At 36.5% G+C, this 12,813-nt stretch overlaps 1 protein-coding gene across 2 annotated transcripts in view; it reads right to left on the bottom strand.

Annotated features, from left to right (window-relative positions):
- The window catches only part of FOXK2 (forkhead box K2), a 58,262-nt gene extending 48,748 nt beyond the window's left edge, over positions 1-9,514 (bottom strand). The window contains exon 1 of one of the 2 annotated variants that reach the window (XM_070937439.1): positions 9,113-9,514. In XM_070937439.1, the coding sequence (XP_070793540.1) occupies positions 9,113-9,498 (386 nt within the window). In that variant the 5' untranslated portion in view covers positions 9,499-9,514. Of the gene's footprint in view, positions 1-2,745; positions 2,791-9,112 lie in introns of those variants that run through there. The other variant, XM_070937440.1, reaches the window with a different exon arrangement.
- Positions 9,515-12,813: the final 3,299 nt, after the last annotated feature.

Below are 12,813 nucleotides of genomic sequence, written 5' to 3'. Positions count from 1 at the left end.
GAAGTCAGATCTAGGTTGGTTAAACATTTCTGACAACTGAGATTTTTCTCTGAATTTCCTTTCAGTCAAATACATGGAAGGCCTCGATTTATGAACACACTTCAACACAACATTTCTGTTGCTAAGTGAAACATGTGTTAAATGAGTTTTGCCCCATTTTACAACCTGTTTTGCCACAATTGTTAAGTGAATCACTGCAATTGTTAAGTTAGCAACACAGTTGTTATGCGAGTCTGGCTTCCCCATTGACTTTGCTTGGTAGAAGGTCACAAAATGGGATCACATGACACTGGGACACTGCAACTGTCATAAAGATGAGTCAGTGGCCAAGTATTTGAATTTTAATCATGTGACCATGGAGATACTGCAATGGTCGTAAGTGTAAAAAACAATAATAAGTCACTTTTTTCAATGCTGTTGTGACTTTCAATGGTCACTAAATAATCTGTTATAAATCAAGGACTACTGTAATAACCTTATTTTAAAGAAGGTAAAAATAATTTAACTACCCATACAGGCTACATTTAGAAAAATCAAATTAACAACAATTTAGAAAACAAAGGCAATTTCCTTCATGACACAGAAGAGGAAGCTTACCTCAATGGAAAACAGTCTGTATAGAAATCACTACAGATAGCCTTGAACTTACAACTATTCAAAGTTAGGATGGAACCACCCATGACCCAAGTTAAGGTCATTGCAAGTTCATGTGATCATAAACATTTGGCCGCACTAACAACCACCCTAGCATTTTAATTTCCTCCACCCATCTATCTTCTGCCATCTGCACTCCCCCGCTTAACCATTGTCTTCTTGCTCTCACTGATGTCAAGTTGTGCCTAGCAGCCCAGAGGTTTACCACACCAAAAAGCCCTTTTGCAAAAAGTTCCTTTTGTTGGATGAAAAGAAGCAAGAACAACCAGATCGATAGATCAATAGAAAGATCGATAGGTCGACAGACAGACAGATCAGAGTTACATCTGGTGCAACCAGACTTACCAGCACAATTGAGCCCAATATTTCCATTGATAAGCAAGACAGTTAAGTGAGTTTTGCCCCACTTTACGATATTTTTGCCAGCTGTTGAGTGAATCAAGAAATCATCAAATGAATATGGACTTTTCTTGTCAGAAGTCAGCTGCGAAGGTTGCAAACGGTGAACACATGACCGGGGAAAGCGCAACTGTCATACATGCCAGTTGTCAAGCGCCCAAATTTTGATCATACAACCAAGGGGACGCTGTTGTAAGTGCGAAAAGCAATCATAAGTCACATTTTTCAGTGCCGTTTTAACTTCGAATGGTCACTAAAGAAATGGTTGTAAATCAAGGACCACCTGTAGTTTCTTTATTGCTGTTCGCCTATAGGCAGGAATTTAGCCAGACTAAGGCATGCTCATCTATCAGATAAACCTTGTGAAGGTTTAGAGATGATCCCTTCTGGGTCTTTTTCTGCATACCAAGAACTCAAGGCTGATCTTAGTTTCTTGCAAAAAAAGCCCTCCCTCTTGCAATTCTGTGCCAGACTCCACCACACCTTTGCCAGACCGACATTGGACTTTTAAAATTAAAATGTTTAAAACATTAACCATCTAAAAACTAAAACATTAAAAGTTTACAAAAACTGAATAAAAAAGGGAACTGGATAAAAATTTGGTTGTTAATTTATAGCCAGGACAGATCGTAAGAATTTATCATTTATGGATTAAATGTAGCTAAGGAAGCTGACTTGGCTTCCATAAATAAGAGACAAAATCAAATGGGTTTAATTTAATCCAGTTTGCTTCTAAGCATCAACAGATGAGCTTATAGACGGTATTAATCAGAGTTTATTATGCTACCATGAGACCTCTTAGCCAGGATTCTGTGTCTTTTGGGATCACATCTGGTGATAGGTTGTAGAGATAGATGAAACTATTGCATTACCATTGGTCAAAGTGTATCAGTGTTGCAGAACATTAAAATACTGGTCCTAAAGTACATCAGTATTATATCTGGGATTTCATAGCATCCATGGGCATATTCCAATTTATAATTAATGTGTGTGTGTGTGTGTGTGTGTGTGTGTGTGTGTGTAAATGAATGGAATGAATGACAAGGCATATAATATAGTTCTACCCATACATGTGATATGGATGATATGTAGGTAAGAGCTTAATCTCAAATAATCCTTTGGTAGAAGTTGTGGGTTTACAACATTCATTATTTCTTCAGGGCTATGACAGACATATTTATTTCCAGGGATTTATGGAATCAACTAAATTCTAGAATGATCTGAAAGACATTTCTATATTTAGAAATGATGATCTGTTCAGCATTGGAATGGTAAGGAGAGGGAGACCTTAATACAATTATTGAATACTCTAATTACTTAACATATACAGGGGAACTGCACAAAATTAAAAGTGGCTTATGACATTAACAGCAAATGGCCAGGAATTCATCAAAACATACATAAAAGCATTTATTCTGCTTCCTTCACTACTTCCTCAGGTTAACTACACAGCAGAACTCTTCCACTTAATGTTGAAATTAACATCTGACACAATAATGCCTATGCCTTCTGTGACATATTTTCTAAGTGTTCTGAAGATAAAATTGTTTTCCTGCTATTTCAGGAAAACTAAAGTAAAATATCTAACACACAATCTATCCCAATTCTGAGAGATGTTTCAGGTGCACTCTGAAAGCATAGGAAAGAAGTTTGATTTAAACCATATGCATTCTCAATTTTTTTCTTTCATACTTGATCATAATCAATTGAGTCAGAACGTATGTGCATGAGCTGCTGCCTCAGTTGATCTTCTTCTAAAAAGGAATACAAGTACTAGTAAAAGTTGTTAAATATTTATGGCCATAGGATAGATTTCTTTCTGTCACAGGCTAGTTATTTATGAATGGCTGGCATCACACTTCAGGCAAAGTTCCTTCATTCTGGGAGACTGCAAATACTACAGTAATAATGGTCCGGTACCAGAAATTATGTAACAAAAAATATTTTCTCAAGTATCCCTTTGGTGTGTGTGGTTTTGGAAGAAAATTATCTTGATTGCTTGACTGGATAATCCTTACTAGAACAGAAGGACTGCAATCTCTGCTTGATCTTGCAATGGTGCTTGATGCTATTGACCTTAACGTACAATTTTACACTTTCTCTACTTCGCCTCAGAGATGATAGCATTGAGTTACCACAAAATACCATTTTGTCCCCCGTGCTATTTTACATGTTTGATATTAGACACTGAAGATGAGGGTCATGATGTTATCAATATGCTAATGAAACAGAGTTGTACTGATCTGAATTATAATGCCTTTATAAATCTTATTTCAGTGTCTTGTTCAAGACCAGTACCTTAGATTTAATCCTGGCAAGACAATAATCTTCTCTTACTATTCCTAAAAAAAGACAAAAAAACAACATTTATTCATTTGATTTGGATGGAGTCTACTCTCCCTCAAAAGCAGCAGGTATACAGCTTGGGAGAATTCAGTAAATCATCACTAATACTGGTTGGCTAAATTAGTACCATGATAAAGGGGACAAAGCTTAATCAAATGCATTAGAGGTAGATCCCACTTAACTGCCGTTTAGCAATTGTTCAAAGTTACAGCAGTGTGAAAAAAAGTATAGTAACTTTATGACCAGTCCTTGAATTTTTGACCATCACAGTGTCCTTGCGGCCACATGATTAGATTATCATTCAGGCAATTTCAAATTCGGGCAATTTCAAGCATTTATATCTGTGTTCGCATCCCATGGTCACATGATCACCGAGAACTTCACAATCAGCTTTTGAAAAGCAGAATCAATGAAGAAGCTGACAGCAAAAGTGCAAGTCATAGTCATGGGATGTTTTGCTTAACTACAGCATCGCTTAGTGATGGAATTTTTGAACCCAACTGTGGTTGCTAAGTGAGAACTACTTGTAATGATCTTACCTTCTAATTACTATAATACATCTCTTGGGAGCAACTTTTACCTGAGGTCTTGAAATTGAAACAAGTGCATTATTCAATAGCAAATGATCATGTAGCATCAGTTTTGGTATTAGCACCCAAACATTGCTATGATCACCAGAGGATATTCAGGTGCATCTTACTAATTTTTATTTGCAGCAGTCAAAAAAGGGCATTTTCTCTTTTTTTTTAAACAGATTTTTTATTTTTTGAAAAACACACATACATCTTTTCAGAACGAGCCATTGATCCAGTCCTAAGTAGGTACAATTACTAATTTCTCTTTAACAGAAGTTTTTTCCAAATCCCCATTAGTTACCATCTTTAAAAAAAAAAAAAGAAACAGAAAAAAAATATCTAGTTTATATTAATTTACACAAATCAATTACATTTCTATTATTTTACTTCAAATCTTAATTTCCAAATAATACAACTTAATATTCTATACCACTATTGCCATAAATTCTACCTAATTAAAAATGTCTTGAAACCCATTATCTAAATCTTAAAATCCTTAAACCAAATATCATTTCAATTTCTTTTCTCTTAGCATGGATGGATATATCTTTAAAATATAAATCATCAAGATATTTACACAGTATTTAGTCTGAAAAATCTTTTTAAATTAGTACAGGTAGTCCCTAACATATGACAACAACTGAGCCCACAATTTGTTGCTAAGAAAGGCAGTTCTTTAACTGATTTTTATCCCATTTTACAACCTTTCTGCCATCATTGTTAAACCATTAAGTGAATCATGTAGTCATTAAGCAAATATGGATTCCTCCATTGACTTTGCTTGTCAAAAGCTGGCAGGGAAGGTTACAAATGGAAATCACATGACCAGGAAGAGGGTAACTGTCATATCAGTTACATACTGCAAATGGTCGTAAGTATGAAAACCAGTCTTAAACCACTTTTTTCAATGCTGTTGTGAATTCAATCAGTCTCTAAATGAATGGCTGTAAATTGAGTACTACTTGTACTGAAAAGATCACAAAGCTGATATCAGGCAAGCTTCTATTTAAGATAGGATCTGGATAAAAAAGAAACTGAAGGTGGAAGAAAGGAATCATTCCTTGAAATCAAAAGTAGAAAATTCCAAAGTGTACAGTTAAGGTTTTCTAATGGTGCACTACATTATTAGTCAACATCGTTTTCCTTGCAACAATAAAAAAAATGGCGGAAAGTGGTCCTTAGTTGCCCAGGAGCAAAAAACCTTTTATTCTAATAAACATATTGCACTCTGCAGGCAAACATTCTTTATATTTCAACCAAGAACTATTTCCTTGAAATACAGTATACGGATAGTTTCATTTTAGATGAAGAACGGTAATAATGTCCAGGATTTTCAATCAATTACTTGTCTGATTGTGGTCTGTAAAGCAGGCATTTTTACTTGGTTAAAACCTAACTCTGTATATACAGGGAATCCTTGACTTACTACTATAATTGAGCATAGAATTACAGTTATAAGTCATGCTGATCATTAAGCAGTCGACCACATCTGATTTTATGACTCTTTTTGTGGGCTCGTAAATTCGAGCCAGATGCCAAGCATTCAAAATATGATCATGTAACTGTGGGTGGCCATTGGCCATTATAAGTTTGAATCGTAGTCATAAATAGCCTAGGGGGAGTCCAGCGTAACTTAAATGGTCGCTAAGTGAGTGATTTCAAATTGAGGACTACCTGTACAAATTTTTGAGGTTAATAATTTAGCTAAGGAGTCTTGCATATAGTTACTTTGCTGTGATTTCTAAGTTGTGACAAGCACAAAATAATTTTTTTTTAAAAAAGGGCAGAGAAATCTAATGTAAGACATTACTGGATAATCAGCGCTTATTTTTAAAACAACTCAAAATTATTTACAGTTTTTGCAATGCTAGATATTACAAGCCCTTATCTCTGTAAACTGAAAAAAAAACAACCAATGTCATAGCTGAAAATGGGGGGAAACAGCTTAAAACATTTATATTTTTAAATCTCTGGATTTTGAGACCTCATCTGAATATTGTTAAGTACTAACTAGAATTACCAATCCCAATCTTTTTAAGTAAGAGTACCAGTTAAACCCACTTTGCTAATTAGGGATTTGTTAACAAGCCAAATGTTTGCTCAAGATGAAACATCACAGGTTGAACAGCTGCAATTTGAAAGTTTTCAATTTACAAAAACTGCATACTATTCTCATACCCCACTGATAACCTCAGTTGTAGAATTCTACAAAAATTGTGGCAGATCAAGCTCCACATTTTAACCACTACTTAGTAGCCTTTATTTCAAAACAAATCTTGCTATTATTTTAATCACTGAAAATCCAATTGCTATACCAACATAAAGTTCTTAATTCACACTGTTAAATAAGAAAATTTAAAAACTACGTGAAAAGGAGTAAAAAGCTTATTTAAGATAAAGCAACTGACTATAATCTATGTTAGTATAAATATCTTATAATGAATAAAAATGGCATATACCGGTACAAATCACTACTCTGATTCACAATTTCACAAGATTTTTCATATGGAAAATACGCCTTTCAAAAATAGCTTATGGCTTAACATAATTATTTTAACTTTTATTATCTACAGAACAAGTTTAACTCCATGTTCTATATTTCAAGACATTACTTTCCATCACATGGAAGATTAAAAATCATTTGATAATGACATGTGTGTATATATGCATGCATACAAACTCACAGAGGGAGGGAGGGAGGGAGAGAGAGAGAGAGAGAGAGAGAGAGAGAGAGAGAGAGAGAGAGAGAGAGAGAACGAACGAACTTTTCAATTAAATCATATATATTTTCATTTACTGGCTCTTACATGTGATATATTCCGATGTTATTTCTGCATTCTATTTTTCTGAATAAATTAAAATCAGTATGGCTTTTACATATTTTCCAAATAAATATATTAATGGTATTAAGCCCTATTAAATCTGAATGTAGTATGTGTAAACTGTTAAACAGGGCATTTTCAAAGTGCAAATAAACATGAGAGATGAAATCTTGGCAAAGATCTTAAGTGAATGGAATTTCAAGTACCTAAGTAAGAAGATCTCAAAATTACCTAAGCCTTCTTCTTAAAATTAATCAAGATTAGGATTCTTTATTATGAAAGGTATCGTGCTACTTATGTTATTTGACAGTCATCAACAATTGAAAAAAATGCCAATCCACAAACATTCTATGTTAATATGTATATTAATTTTTTCTCCCAAATAATTCATCTTTAAATGGAAGAATTGTCTTAAGTTCACTAGAATACAGTGATAGAGACAAATGATTTTTTTTCTGCTTAATTTTCATTTGGAGAACTGTCATAAATCCAGAAGGATTTCTTTTGGGTAATATTGAGGTAACAAACATGGATTATAAATGTAAGTACAAGAAATGTCTATTGAAATTATAAGGTTTACCTTCAAATCAAATTTGATACTTCCAAAGCATCAGCTTTACTTTGAATAGAACTGCATATCATAAATTAGCAACTATGTCTTTAGCTAACAATAATATTTAAAGAAGATATATGTGAACAAAACAATGGTTAAATTATCCAAAACCATATTTCAAAAAAAATTGCAGTGCAGGAACATATTATCAATATCCCAACATTCAGCAGGTAAATAGATTTTATAATTGTACACTTTTGTGGGGAGGTTTTCTTGCAAGCAAGAATAAGGTTTTCAAATTTGGAATGGGTGGAAAGACAAATGAACAAATTAATATTTCATTCTGTGAGATATTATGTGCAATAGGACACATAATAATCAAAGATAATCATATAATAGTTTGTTTCATACTATGCCTTACTTTGGAATAGATACACTCCAATAATAAAAGACTTTTGCACAGAGTTATCTGTAAGGCAACAGGATTTAATGGAGAAGTTGTTCAAAACAGCTACACAGGAGAGTCCAAAAATCACACAAGAAGAACATTTTTTTCTCAAAGCTATCTAGTCAGAGTAACTCTGATAAATCTGAACAGTAGTAAAAACACATTTAAAGTTATAACATTGAGATTTAACTCGTTTGTCACTGAATGACTGAATTTGTAATTTTTTTACATTACAGTATTATCCCTTATTGCAATACTGTAAGATATGCTTTTTTTCCAACTGTAAAGTATGCAAAACAGTGAGAGGCTCTAATTTCTGCCTATTAATCTGTTTTAACTTAATCCAAATTAAAACAAAACAGAATATCTGGCTTTTCCAATAAATGACATTCCCTGCATAAGTTACAAAAGTCAAGTAACACATTGAGCTACACAAGTAATATGACACCATGAATAAACACTTCACTAATCAACTTTTAATAAGCAAGGTGTACTTATTGTCCTTGCTGCATTTGCAAAATGCCTTTTCTATTTTAAGACTAACCATCTACAAATATTTTCTCACCCACAGAAAGCCTTCAAAAGCAGCCCCTTTTCTAAACCCACTCGCCTTTTCTTGTTTCTTATTCCTTATTTCTTTTTAAATTAAAACCCACAATCTTTTTAGCCACAAGTTAAACCCTCGGTGTGGAGATACTTGTTTGAATACTGAAAGTACATCTGCGTTTTTCTCTTGAAAACACCAGGCCTCTCATACTCTCCCCTCGAAAAGTACAGCAGAGTGGGTGCATCATGTGTGCCGTCTGGAAGACAACTTGGAAGCCCAAGTCTAGGTAATGGGGGGGGGGGAGTATTTATCCATAATTGCACCCATGACGGGAAACTAATTTTTTTTTAAACCCAACAGGACTTGCTTCCCACACAATAAATCGCTTGTGATCCCATAACTGGACAAAACAGAGAGCAACTAAGCGCCATGTCTAGGCCAGCTTGAGCGAAGAAGCGGTGCTCATGTGCTGCTGCTGCTGCTGCGGCGGACACCCTTCAAGCCTCCTTGTGCGGGTGCTGCCGCCACTACAACGAGGCTCCCTCTTCCACGAGCGGGGTCCTCCGGCTTTGGAGGACCCCGGAGAATCTTAAACGCCTTGAGCTCGCCTCTCACGCCCACCCGACGAACACGCCGGGAACGCGGGAGCGGCGACCGGCGGGCAAAGAGAAAGATCCTGGCCGGAACGCGTGTCTCAATCCACCCCACACACACACACACTTAAACTCGCCGGCAGTCCCTCCTTCCCTCCCTCCGCCTCACACTCACACGCGGGGCAGCTGCAACGGTGGCGCCCCCCGGCGCTGGAACACTCCGTCCACGAAGACGCCGTTCTTGCCCAGGCAACGCAGGTAGAAATCACCACTGCCAGACGAAGGACTGGCGGCAACAGGCGTCGACTGAGTCCCGGTCCCGTCGCCGGTGAGGGTCGAGGCGGGGCCGCTACCGCTGTTGGCAGGGGCCTGGGCCTGAGCGGGCGGGGCAGTGAAAATCTCCAGGTGCCGCCGGGAGATGAAACTGGAGTGGCCCATGCTTACGTCCACCGAGCCCTGCGAGGAGTTGCGGCCGATGGTTACTGAGCGCTTTTTCATGAGGTATTCGAACTCGCGGCCCTCTAACCGGGCCACGGCCGCCGATGCCGTCCCCGCCGCCATCTTGGCCGAGGCAGCGCGCGGGACCGAAGGGCCCCCCCCTCTGTTTCCCCCCCCCGCGCGCGTGCGCGCCCTCCCCCCCTCCCCGATTCCCCACACCGCCCGCCGGGTCGTCCCCAGACTCCGACAGACACAGCGGCAGAGCGCTACCGTGCAACCCACACTCACGCTATTCTCCCTTCCACTAGACAGGCTGCCGGCTTAGCCAATGAGCGTGCTGCACGCTCTTTGGAGCTTTTCGGTGTCCACCACTCACAAGCGTCACCGGGATCGACGCAAGGCAACGAGGGTAGATTGTGCCCGCACTGGAGACAGGCAGGCAACGAGATGGAATGAAACTATGGATTGGATTTGTAATTATTTGGAGTGGGACGGTGGTAGAAGCGGTTACTACTGTTAATACCGTAGCAAAAACTTATTTCGGCAAGAACTAGCCTTAAAAAGGCTGGAAAACTCCATAAATGAATTGTAAGGAATTTAAAAACTTCTTAATGTAATGCTCTCGGTTCATTCCTCTATAGATACACATATGCATTATCTCATGACAGAGGAAGTAGATTCTCAGTTGCTTAAGCAAAAAGAATCAACACTCCTCATTTTGCTTTTTTCAGATATATAATACTGATTTTCTCCTATAATATTAGGATGTACTGTATGGTAACTGTAGCAATCATTTTCATACTGTATACCACACTAAGGAGAAAGCTGCTTATGCAAGTATTCCTTTTTAACATTTAGCATTAATGTAAAAGGATGCTATTTACTGCAAAAAGAAGTTTTGAGTCTTTCTCAACTGACACTGACTGCTTCAAATACACTCGCTGTTACTGTCACAGAACATAGAACAGATACTGAGGTACTTAAACTAATCCATAAAGTTTTCTGCATCTTTAAGCTAAAAAAATTAACTGCATGTATTGACATATATATATTGTCATGTTCACATTTTTTGTATGAAATTTTCTTACATATTTTGTATAGTATTTTAACCATTAGCCCTTAACATGCACTTTTAAATTTTTAATTCCCTCTGAACAGTATACACCTTTCATGCACAGTATACCTATTCATATGCTTGAATATTAATTTTAAAAAGAAAGTCTGAAAATAGTATTGAAAATATTATAGTTGATTTCAAGACAGTATCTTGAAGCAAAAGCAGGAACCAAAGCACAGCAGATCCTATACTTGGTTTGTTTTGGAAGGATGGATCCATAGAAAGACCTTTGATAGTAAAGAGCAGGTTGATTTGTGTGATGGAGAAAGGGGAAGAGGTGGGGAGAAAATCGTCTGGTCCTTTGATTTGGTCAACTACATTTATTTCATTTATGTTTATAGTCTACTATTCTATGAATCTAAGAAAGGAACCATGGAAAGAATTTTCCCTCATTTATCTTCACAGCAAAATATCAGAGCACTTTTTCTGAAAAGATGATGTTCAGTCGTGTCCAGCTCTTCACAAACTCAAAGATCGTAGTATGCCAGATCCCTCCGTCCTCCACTGTCTCCCAAATTTGCCCAAATTCATGTTCATTGCATCAATGACACTATCTAACCATCTCATCCTCTGCTGTCTTCTTATCCTTTTGCCTTCAATTTTTCTTAACATCAGGGTCTTTTCCAACCAATCCTCTCTTCTCATTAGGCGGCTAAAATATTTGAGCTTCAGTTTTAGTATCTGTGCTTACAAAGGACAGTGAGGGCTAATTTCCTTTATCTTTTTTGAGCAATGCCATTTAATATAATGTGTTTGTTAGAAAAGATGCCACCAGACTTTAACTTTAACTGGAGTAGAAGTCCTCCAAGATCCCTTCCAACTGTATGATTCTGACATGATTGCTATGATGAAGAGAAGGCCATGGAGCTAAATCTCATTCATCAAGGTGAAGACTTCAGATTTTTGCTCCAATAGACTAACAGGGCTGTCCTATTACAATATTTTTTCATAACAAATCATGATCTAAAATGAGCTGAAAAATACCAACTGCTGTAACCCATACACAAGAGCTTTGTGGTTAAGTGAGAGAAGATGTTTCAAACTGAGGACAGAACTAGTTGGAGGCTACGTATTTGTTCAAGCTCAATGAGATATATTTGTTAAACACTATCCCAGTTAATAAACTATTTTCTGAATGTTATAGTATTAAATTTAATAGTAGTGTTTTATATTGAACTTTAAAATTATGTTTAATTACAAGACTCATTTGTATATTTTATGTCTATTAATGAAGACTTAAATGTTTGTTTCCTGACATTTTACAGTGAATTATCCTCAAGTAATTTATTTACAACCACTGATAATCAGTGTTTGCTATGTAGCTGAAAGAAACATATTTTATGTGATGGAAATAGAATCTATTTTAGAAAAGGCAAATAGGATTTGTTATTCTTTGTTTTAGATCAGGCTACTTTAAACTGTGTTCCACAGAACCCAAGACTTCTGCTGTGACTTGATAGGGTTCAGTAAGAAACTGTAGAGGAAAACAGAGATAAAGTTGACTATGTAAGCAACAGCCATTAGCAGATAAAATAGACAATAAATAACATCTCTGCCCTGGGGAAGTAGGGAGTGTCAGAGACTAAAAAAAAACCTGCCTTGATTCTGCATACAATAGAGGAGGCAGGGGAAAACTTTAAAAATAACTTTTCAAGATTCAGTTGTTATATCCCATACAATAAGGTGGAGCTCCAGTACAATAGTCATTGTGGACTCTATTTTCTGACTGGATCTACCTCAATGTGGTAACTAGCTCTGAGAACAGATACTTTTATAATAACTTATGGGCATTTCATCCTGAAAGTTTGAAAATTCCTGTTTTAGATCTTTGCCCTGGATTCCAGTAGATTGAAATTTCAATTCAGAGTGGAATTATACCTTTTTGTTTACAAGCTCCATTTTATCTTTTTTGAAGAAAATGGGAATATTCAGAAAGGCAATTACGTAATGTTGGCACTTGTCAACACGATTTGCAGCACTGTAATAAGATTTGAGTAGCAGATGGATTTCAGTGATGGTGGTATTTTGCTAAATTTAAATTGCTAGCATTGGGACATGTTGAGGATGGAGCCTAATAATACAGAATGTTGAGGTATTGAGGTATTAGCAATTTTTATTAAGGTTTCATGTTTTGATATTTTTATTGTTTTTTGAACTACCCAGGATTATGGTGTATAAGATGAGCAGCCATATAAGTTTTAAATACATAAATAGATAAATATTTAATTACCTATTTCCTTTATTAATATTTAGGGATTTATGCATTCTAAGACACGTCTTTGTTATACTGATTTACTGCCAACCTTCCATTAGTCTGGAAG

This window comes from Pituophis catenifer, unplaced genomic scaffold, assembly GCF_029215685.1.
Source record: "Pituophis catenifer annectens isolate HBS135680 unplaced genomic scaffold, rPitCat1.0.hap2 SCAF_2, whole genome shotgun sequence".
NCBI classification, from domain to species: Eukaryota; Metazoa; Chordata; class Lepidosauria; order Squamata; family Colubridae; genus Pituophis; species Pituophis catenifer.
The sequence above is the reverse complement of the archived record's forward strand: the minus strand, read 5'-3'. Positions and strand labels throughout refer to the sequence as shown.